The 10157-nt window shown below is 47.0% G+C and overlaps 1 protein-coding gene across 2 annotated transcripts in view; it reads left to right on the plus strand.

Annotated features, from left to right (window-relative positions):
* The window catches only part of MTMR4 (myotubularin related protein 4), a 48908-nt gene extending 40586 nt beyond the window's left edge, over window positions 1–8322 (plus strand). For both annotated transcript variants that reach the window (XM_035139125.2, XM_035139124.2), the window contains exons 15-20: window positions 927–1097; window positions 1184–1338; window positions 2541–3798; window positions 4461–4571; window positions 5191–5279; window positions 6078–8322. In XM_035139125.2, coding sequence (XP_034995016.2) covers window positions 927–1097; window positions 1184–1338; window positions 2541–3798; window positions 4461–4571; window positions 5191–5279; window positions 6078–6255 — 1962 coding nt within the window. In that variant the 3' untranslated portion in view covers window positions 6256–8322. The remainder of the gene's footprint in view (window positions 1–926; window positions 1098–1183; window positions 1339–2540; window positions 3799–4460; window positions 4572–5190; window positions 5280–6077) is intronic.
* Window positions 8323–10157: the final 1835 nt, after the last annotated feature.

The raw sequence follows: 10157 nt of genomic DNA on the forward strand, positions 1-10157 counted from the left end.
TTCTTACCCTTTCATAGCAGAATTAGCACAATGGCGATTGCCCCAAGGACGTTGAAACTTGGTGCCCTTATCCATTTAAATAAACATTCCCCATGAGAATACTTAGGCTAGAATAAATCAAACACCTAGCTTACAGAGTTTCCTGAAGGCCCTTCTCTAAGTCCCACCACCCTCACAGGCATGCTTGGTGGGAGGGAACTTTCTCAGTGGCAATTCCCAGGCTTTGGAACTCCCTTCCTAGAGAAGCCAGACTGACTCTGTCCTTGTCCTTCCACCAGCAGCTGAAGACTGTTCCATTCCAACAGTCCTTTGGGAACTAACTGGTTTTTCAGGAAAGGGCCTTCAACAGCGCTGTGCTCTTTTACTACCTATATTTTAAGAGATTAAATGTTTATATTCTTTTGATTCTATTAGAGTTTAATTACCTTTTAACTATAATTTTTACATGTTTTTTAGTTGCTCGTATTTTATCTGTATTCCTTTCATTTGTGTAAGCTGCCTTGAAACCCTGTCTGGGGAAAAGACAGGATAAATAATAATCAAAGAATATCAGATACTAATAATAAAAAATAATTTGAGAATGAAGAGTCCAACATTGCGTAAAATAGTACATCACAATTTTCCCTTTCTTCATGCAACACACTTTCTCCTGCCCTTGACAGTAGGTAGGCAGGTCCAGTCATTGGTTTCAGTTATACTTTGATCATGAGCATCTGAAGTGCACAGGGCCAAGAATATTCCCGGTAGTTTCCAAATATAAGTCTATAAACATTTATTTCTCATATATTTATTTCTACAGATAGTGTCCTGAGACTCTTTGCAGTGTATAATTTTTTTTTTTAATAACACAGAAGCATGAAAAGAGTTCTTCTGGAGATGGGCTCATTCAGGCTTTAACCCAAACTCCTTCCTGTCATCTCCTCCAGGTGAAATTGGTGCAGCACACCTACTCCTGCCTTTATGGGACCTTCCTGGGGAACAGTCCCTGTGAGCGCGAGATCCACAACATCGCCAAGCGCACCTGCTCAGTCTGGTCCCTCTTGAGAGCTGGCAACAAGAACTTCCACAACCTGCTCTACATGCCTGGTAGCGAACAGGTGAGTGGGATTCCCACCCCTGGTGCTAGAGGAGGGGGAGGTGTCCTGCCCTGACTGAGCTTGCTCTTCTCCACCTTACATGGCAGGTGCTGCACCCCGTATGCCATGTGCGAGCACTGCACCTCTGGACGGCTGTGTATCTCCCGGCATCCTCCCCATGCCCCCTTGGAGAAGAGGGCATGGACCTCTACCTGCCTTCTGGATCCCAAAGCCAGGAGTTTAGCAGCAGGTCTCTTGACAGGTAGGATAAAGTGACCCTCGTCTTGCGAGTTGCACCAGGGCTTCTAAGGATTAACTGTGGGTGTGGCCAGATGGCCCTTTGCGTCCCTTCAAACACTACAACTCTATGATGCTAGGTCTAGAGCAGGGGTAGGCAACCTCAGGCCCGTGGGCCGGATGCAGCCCAATCACCTTCTCAATCCAGCCCGCGGACAGTCCGGGAATCAGCATGTTTTTACATGAGTAGATTGTGTGCTTTTATTTAAAATGCATCTCTGGGTTATTTGTGGGGCCTGCCTGGTGTTTTTCCTTGAGTAGATTGTGTGCTTTTATTTAAAATGCATCTCTGGGTTATTTGTGGGGCCTGCCTGGTGTTTTTCCTTGAGTAGATTGTGTGCTTTTATTTAAAATGCATCTCTGGGTTATTTGCGGGGCATAGGAATTCATTCATTTTTTCCCTTCAAAATATAGTCCGGCCCACCGCATGGTCTGAGGATGGTGGACCGGCCCACGGCTGAAAAAGATTGCTGACCCCTGCTCTAGAGCATAGCTCAGATTTTGCCATATATTTTCCGTTTCCACTAAATACAGTGGGCCTTGTCCAAGGGAAGGTTCTGGTGCGTTCAACCTACTTTGTATTCCATCACATTATCCACTTGTATATTCTGACATTCCCCGCTGTCCTAAAAATCTTGGAAGAGTTGTTAATGTCAGTGCTTATCAAGAACCTGACATTTAAATCTAACACACCAAGAAAGGATGCTTCTATGTATGTGGTGATTTCTTTACTGGTTTTTTAAAAGCTTTGGAGAAAGGACTGTGTAAGATACGTTTTGAAATGCCAAGGTGCATTGTAAGGATTGAATGCCTCTTATCCAAATGGTTGCTGATATTCAGAGGGTCCCCTCAACCTGTTCATCCTGAAATACACAGTCTTAATTGCAGTGTACTGAGCATAAACATCTAAGAAAGAGACCATTAGAAACAGTGAGACCTCTGAAGCCCTTCCGAAAATATCTAGGTTTTTCTCCATTGGCCATAAACACTTGACGTGGGGCCAGAGATTAGTTTGGCAGACTTTCAGGTAGTGGAGACAGGCTCTGGCTACATGGCTGCTTGCGCCCATGGTGAACCCATATCCTGTTTCAGGCTCTGCAAGGGCCTCCACAGGCAGAGAAATCAATCATTCTCTCCAGTGCCTAAGATTGCCTTTTGTGGTTCCAGATTACCAAAGACCAGATCCATGGATGATCTTCTTTCTGCCTGTGATCCCAGCAGCTTGCTGACCCGCACATCAAGCGATCCAAACCTGAACAACCACTGTCAGGATGTCAGGATCAGTCTGGAGCCCAGGCATTCTGGTGCTGAGGAGACGGCAGCTGGCAAAGAGAGTGTGGGAGAGGAACTTCCCCAGGTACCTCCACAGCAGCAGGAAGAAAAAGAAGAAGAAGAAGTGCACCCCTTGCCTGTTGCCAGCGACGGGAACTCTGACAGCAACAGAATTGAGCAGCCACAGACATCACAAGACCATAGAGGGTCTCAGCAATTAAACAGTGTATCTCCCAAGGTAGAAACTGTAAGCAGAGCAAGTCCAGAAGCAGTGGAAGGTCCCTGCCCCACTCAAAACGCTTCTCAGATGAAGAAGCCTTTGGGGGACGTGACTGGAACGGAGGAGCAGCTTGGAAAATTCCTCTGCAACCAAGCAAAAGATGTTGGCTTGGAATCTAATGGCCCCTTGGACCTTGCAGAGCCCTGCTGCCCTGACACCTCCCTCCAGCCTTCAGTGGGTGGCCCCCGCTGGATTCCACCAGCTCTGAGTGTTCCAAGGCAGGATGCTCCTGGATGCCGAAACGAGGAGGAGGACAGCAAGAGTGGCCGCGTCAGGCATGGGGAAGAGGGCAGCCACACAGGGAAGACTCAGCCGGAGTTGTGGCGGAAAGGGATCTCTCAAAGCCAGACAAGCGAATTTTCTTTCCTGGGAGCCAGCTGGGACAGCTTTCAGGGAATGGGGACGTCGCTTCCCGGAGGCGATGTGGGTCCCCGGCGGCTTCTCTCTTATGGCTGCTGCAACAAGAGGCTGAGCAGCAGGCACTTCTGGGCCTCTGGACTTTGCCTCAGTGGTCAGTGGCCTTTGAAAGAGAGTGCAAAGCCCCCTGGCTGCTCCAGCCACTCCGGAACCCACTGCGCAGGCTATGCTGGGAAGTCCAGCAAGGTGTGGCTCCCTTGCCACCTGAAGCAGGCCCTCGGCTCCAAGCACGCACCACCGAGCAGCCCCTCCCCAGTGCCTCCACTCTACCTAGACGACGATGGCCTCCCCTTCCCCACAGACGTGATCCAGCACAGGCTGAGGCAGATCGAGGCCACCTACAAGCAGGAGGTTGAGCAACTACGCAGGCAAGTGCGGGAGCTGCAGCTCAGGCTGGACATCCGCCATTGCTACCCGCCTCCAGCTGAACCACAAATGGACTATGAAGATGACTTCGTAAGTGACGACTTGTGGGTGTGGTTTCTCCAGCAGCCCCTGGGGAAGGCACACAATCATTTAATTGTAGATGGGAGGAGTTGAAAGGCCATCAACTACACACCTGCCTCAGAGGCATCTCTGTCTCTTAGTGTGTTCCAAGCAGAACATAGCTACAATGCTGTGAGGTTCTGGTGGAGCAGACAAGGTCTACACGCTGCCAGATTCCATTCACATAGTTCTGAGAATCATTTATTCCTTGCTTGCGTCTTCTCTTGTGGGCGCTTTGTCTCCCCCTCTCTTCTTGTTTTCCAACAGAGGCATTTCAGAATTCCCCACTGTCTCCCACTCCTCTGTTCTGTTGGTTGAAGAGGGTCTTTAGCTCAGTGGGGGAGCTCATGATTTGTGTGTCGAAGTCCTGTCCTAGGTTCCATTTCTGGCAATTCCAGTTATAAAAAGATCAGGCAGCCATTATGGGAAGAACCCTCTGCTTAAGACTCGTCACAGTAGATACTGGGGTAGTTGGGACAGTTGGCTTGACCTGATGCAAGGCAGCTTCCGATGCCCCTGTGAGAGTAATTATTCCCAACTCACCATTAGACGATACTGAGGTTTCAGGGGGAGGTGGAAATGTGTGTGGTATGTAACAGATTAGCTAATGGCTGTTGTGGCCTTCCTTGCAGACCTGCCTCAAGGAATCGGACGGCAGTGAAAATGAGGACTTCTACTCTGATCACAGTGAAGACTGTCTATCTGAAGCAAGCTGGGAGCCTGTCGATAAAAGGGAAACTGAGGTCTGTTGCATCTCCTTAGTTGGCTAGCATGACATGGGAAGCTCAGTATTTCCATTATTTTTTTTTGTGTGTCTGCTATTGCCCCGTCCTAGATCTGGTGTTACAAACTCTCTTGCATTTCACTATATCTGGATGTATTAAGGGTTTAATGAACTGTATGTCTAGAAGTACCCCTTACTGTCTACTTTGGACTTCCTAACTGGATGTCTTTCATATGTTATGGACTGCAACTCCTATTACCTTTGACCAATGGCTGTGTTTACTGGGGCTGATGGGAGTACTAGTCCAAAACTTGTGGAGGGCACCAGGTTAGGGAAGGCTAGTCTACTCCAAGGAGCAGTTATTCTCTGACATCTTTCTGATGCTTGAAAACTCAGCATTCTTCCTATTTCTAGAGAAAACATTCATTTTATCGTTTGCCTTTTCCCCCATCTTAAACAGTCAGTGTGGCCCCTTTCCGAATTGTTTCCTGTGTGTCAAACACTTTTCTGAAACTGGAAGTGCTGGAAACACAGAACTTCAAACAAAGCTTTCAAATGTGCCAAGTACATGCTGCTCCCTGACTCTGTATACGAATATCCTTCTAACTAACAGATACACACTGTGATTTCCTCTGCAGGTCACTCGCTGGGTTCCAGACCACATGGCCTCACACTGCTTTAACTGTGACTGTGAGTTCTGGTTAGCCAAACGCAGGCACCACTGCAGGTAACAATTAGCAACTGCTATGACTTTTCCTCATCAGTTGTCTGTTTTATTTTTCTTCCCCTCAGACCCCATCAGTGTATATAGAATCATAGTACTGTAGGGTTGGAAGGGACCAAAGGATCATCTGGTGCGACCCCCTGCCATGTGTAGTTAGGATTTTTTTTTGGCCCAATGTATATAAAGTACAGGTACGTCAGCCTTACAGAAAGGGGAAAAAAGATGGAAAGGGCAAAGATGGAATTCTGTGAGGAGATAGTGGAGCACTGTAAGCAGAGCTGAAATGGAAAGCTGGGAGGACAAAATGGGAGTGGGGATGAAAGGTTTCTGAGCAGGACTTGTGGGCTAAATCAGGCGTCAGTGCTTTAGCCCAGCTTTATGTGAACATATAAAGCTGAAGGTCTTTCCCAGCCCCACTGAGATGCCAAGGACTGAACCTGGCACTTCCTGCATTCAAACATGTCTTCTGCCGCTCAGCTATGGGCACTCCCTGCAAGCAACTGCTCTTCCATTCCTACTTATAAGCCAAAAAGTAGTGCATAGCAGATGTAAGAAGCTCTGGTTAATTCATGCTATATTCCCAGTGGCCCCACAGGAGAGTCTGTTCCTTAGGCCACAGGGGCTACTGAAGAACCACTGTGCAGCAGAATACCTGGGGTTGCTTGGATGGCATTGTCTGATCCATTATTGTGCCAAACAAGATAACAGAAGCCCCTTCTCTTTAGACAAGATCCTCCCCATACCAGACCACTTTGGCTCCAGGGTCACAGCTGTCCTTGTGTTCTTTTATTCCTTGCCCAGGAATTGTGGGAACGTGTTCTGTGCCAGCTGCTGCCACCTGAAGCTGCCCATTCCCGATCAGCAGCTCTATGACCCGGTCCTTGTCTGCAACACCTGTTACGATCACATCCAGGTATCCCGTGCCAGGGAACTTATGAGCCAGCATCTGAAGAAGCCCATTGCCACCGCTTCTAGCTGAACGCCAGCAGAGGAAAACTTGTCAAGGCCTGGCCTTTTCAACTTGCAGACTGGAAGGAAAGGGGAGGGGCTGCCTCTGCTGCAGCTGAGGAGGTCGGTAGCGCAGCACTTGATCACCAAGCCTTGTATGCACTGTTGGCGATTTTCCCCACTTGGTGCCCCGTGTATTGGAGATGAGGAAATTGGATTAAAGAGTGTGATATGGCCCACCTCATGGTACTGTTTGTGGTCTGAAGACCTGAGGCTAAATCGGAGACCGCAGTGTCTTTACTTCAGAGGGCTGGCGAGGGATGTGGTGCAGATTACAACTGCCTTGTTCCCAAAAGCAATAGGAAGGTATGATCAGAACCAGACCCTCTTCTCCCCCACCTCACAAAGGCAGGCAGGTTGACTTGTGCAAGGAAGAAGACGACTGCAGCCTCAGAGTTGTACATCTGCAGGAGCTCACTCTGGCTGTGTCTGTCACGTCTCAGTTGTGTTCGGCTTGCCAACCACTTCCCTGAGTGGCTCAAGGCCAGCACTAGTACAAAGAGCAGGAGCTGGGGGGACGGGGGACTTCCACACTAAGCAGAGCATCTCTCTCTGTCCCTTCCCTGTGTCCCTTCAGGGAGTAAGACTCTTTGCCCCGGCAGCTGGGCTGTTGCTTGTGGAAAGCAGTTAAGTTTGGCTTGCTATACACTTCCTGCCCTCTGTGGGTTTTGGGCGGTCAGTTCCCGCCTAGCGTCTTCGCAGGAGACACCTCAAGCCTCCCTCTATCTACACCACAGTGTGTCATTCTCCTCCACTCCTTATTGCTGCACTTGTGTCTATTTCTGGTTGCTCTGTATCCTGAAAACCTGGTGCCTGGAGGGGGCAGTCTGTGTAGGTTTTCTTTACCTCCTGGAATGTGCTGTTTATAGTGTGCTTGAGGGTTTCAGTCCAAAATGCTGCTAATGTTATTTCTCTCTGCACTTAAAAACTGTAGTCTGGAGAACAAAAGTGGGGGGTGGGGTGGGGTGGGAGGGAAGAATGCCAATTTCACAAATGGGAGGCGGTGAACACTTGCAGACAGGGACTTCCTGTTCCTGTCACTCAAGAAGTTGCAAGGGGCAGTATAAAAGGCCATCATCATCACCACCACCACCTTCACAAAACTGCTCTCCAGCTCATTCTGACGTCAATAAACCCCCCTGTTGGAAATGTCTCTTGATTTATAGATGCTCCACTTCAGTGACTGTATCAATTACTTTTCCCTAATACTTTCTCTTCCATCCAAACGAGTACTTACATGCTTTACAAAAGGGGAGTGAGATGCGGCCAACATTTCCACAGCTTTTCATGAGCGCAATGTTCATGATCACTTTATCCTGAAGTGTAGTGCATCTGCAGGGGGGGGGCGGTGTTGTAGAGTGAACAGGGTTGTGAGGGTTTCTTCCTGCTGGTCCGAGAGCTCTCAGATGCTCCACAAATAGGCTGGGTCTTGAGACATCTTGGCTGGGTCTTGAGACATCTTGTCTCAAGAATGCAAAAATACTGCCCCCTCCACACTCAGATTGCATTCTTGCCAGCAGTCTATTCCTGGCTGATTTATATATATAAAAACTTTCAGTGAAGTTAGTGGTTCTGTCTACCTTATTCTTTCTTCCACATTTCAGCATGCTTTTGGTCATAAGCCTAAAAGCCAGCATCATCCTGACACTGGATCTCCTTGAGTTGCCCTGTGGCCTCTTTCAAGGAGCAAAAAAAAAAAAAAAAAACCAACAAAAAACCCACCATACACCTCATATTGCTAAAAGGTGGGATCTACGATTTTGCCATATTCTGACCTTTGTCCATGTGAAGTGATGGAAGTAGGAGGAAGAGTTCAGGTTTGGTTCCAACTCATTTGCACAGATGTTGAACAAAAATCCGAAAACAAAAGTAGAATAAGACCCTCCCAAGTCATGGTTAATCAAAACTGCTTTCAGCTCTCATGAATTTGTGTCACTGTCTTCAGGCAAAAAACAACTCCAAAATCAGATCAATAGCTTTGTGACAGGCAATGTGCTGTAAGAAATTCAATACAGTTGAATAAAATCTCTATATTAGTGCTGCTTTGTTGGACCGTTTTATTTAACCATGAGTGAATGAATGATCTTCCTTGAGCCGCTTTCCTAGAGGAGGATATAACCGGGGCTGCTCTGTTTCTCCTAGATGAAAAAAATGGCTGTTCAAAAGAAAAGGTTGGTGGTTAACAGCTTGGAGAGGGCCCTTAATTTAACTATGTCAAGAGCAGGCTGGGGGCACTTTGCAGAAAAATAATAATCACAGGTCCCTGGCTTGAGAAATTTCCAGCTGAATATTCAACACATGGCAGGCGATGTTGTTATATGGCTTTTCAGGCAAAACAAAGCAATTTAGATAAAATGATTCAAACAGCCTTTGGCAACCTGGTGCCCTTCAGACGTTTTGGATAATTGTTCCCACCAGCCCCAGCCAGCTGGTCCAAGGTCTACATTCACTCACAGGGCAACTTTCCAGGGGCTGTATGTATGCCAGTGTTGGGCAGGGCCACAGGCAAAAGTGGTTGGAGGAACAGTTATGACTCTTCCCTTTGGACAGAAGGGAAGCCATGTAAAAGTCAGAATTTCCACACAGACACATGCTTCCACCCTAGCAAGCAAAGCAGCAGTCACAGTTCAAGGGCGTATTCCAGACAGTCAAAAGCACTGGAAGGCCATTGCTGCAGTGACATTTTTACAGGCTTCCTAACCCATGCCACCAAGCCCGAGTTGACAAATGACTAAAGCATATTTTCGAAAAGTCATCTTAAAATGTCCCCCCCTTTTTTTTTAAATGTGGAGGCTCAGACCTACTTGGGAACCCTGCTGATTGTAAGGCCACCAAGGGGCCCTGTGCATTTCATTCATATAAAGTACCTAGTATATTTTTGGCACTTAACATAAATTGGGGTTACAATTCTAAGAACATGAGTACATTTATTACATTTAATTATTTTCAGATTTAGGTGGCAGTTACAGTTAAGGGTGGGTACCACTAGTGTGATGTTCAAACACTATGGTTTATATATATATGCGTTTTTTGCATAAGTTGGGAAAGTGTCCTGAACACATGCAGTTCTCCCTCAATCACCAAGTTTGAGAATGATGACATAAGAACTTAGGAACCCAGCTGCTGTGTTAGGCCAAAGGGGGCCCATCAAGTCCAGCATCCTGTTTATTGATGGTAACATCCTGTAGGAAAAGCCATCCAGCCACCCATTCACTGGCTCAGATCACCCTTTTTAATTTGTAAAACTTCTGGGACTCAGGCTATGTACACCACATTGAGTTCCTTGGAGGAAAGGGGATACAGTATAAAGCAGGCATCCCCAAACTTCAGCCCTCCAGATGTTTTGGACTACAATTCCCATAATCCCTGACCACTAGTCCTGTTAGCTAGGGATCGTGGGAGTTGTAGGCCAAAACATCTGGAGGGCCGCAGTTTGGGGGTGCCTGGTATAAAGGAAATACAGTAATAAAAATTGTAGATTCCGTGTCAAGTTGAGAGCCTACAGGAGTTTTATTCATGTGCTGTGTGTAGCGTATTTTAAGCCTGTTTATGAAGGTGATTCCAAGAGTGCAGAATCTTGTGCTCTTCACATGAGGACAAGGCATCCTTTGTACAGAGGCTCATTTGTTACAACCCATACCAATTTGCTGTATGTTAACTATTTCCATGATGCACATTTGTGTTTACGTAGCCAAGGTGTATATTAATTGTTTTATTTTTAATGACATTTACACATGATCTCAGGGAGGGAGTAGAAGGAAACTCTGAAAACTGAGATTATTATTTTAAAAGATGCACTTGTTCAGTTTGCAGAAATAACATGCAAACAAAACAAAGAACTGTGAGGTGCAGATTTGGGGGCGAGGGGAGGAA

The sequence above is a fragment of the Zootoca vivipara genome, chromosome 15 (genome assembly GCF_963506605.1).
Source record: "Zootoca vivipara chromosome 15, rZooViv1.1, whole genome shotgun sequence".
NCBI classification, from domain to species: Eukaryota; Metazoa; Chordata; class Lepidosauria; order Squamata; family Lacertidae; genus Zootoca; species Zootoca vivipara.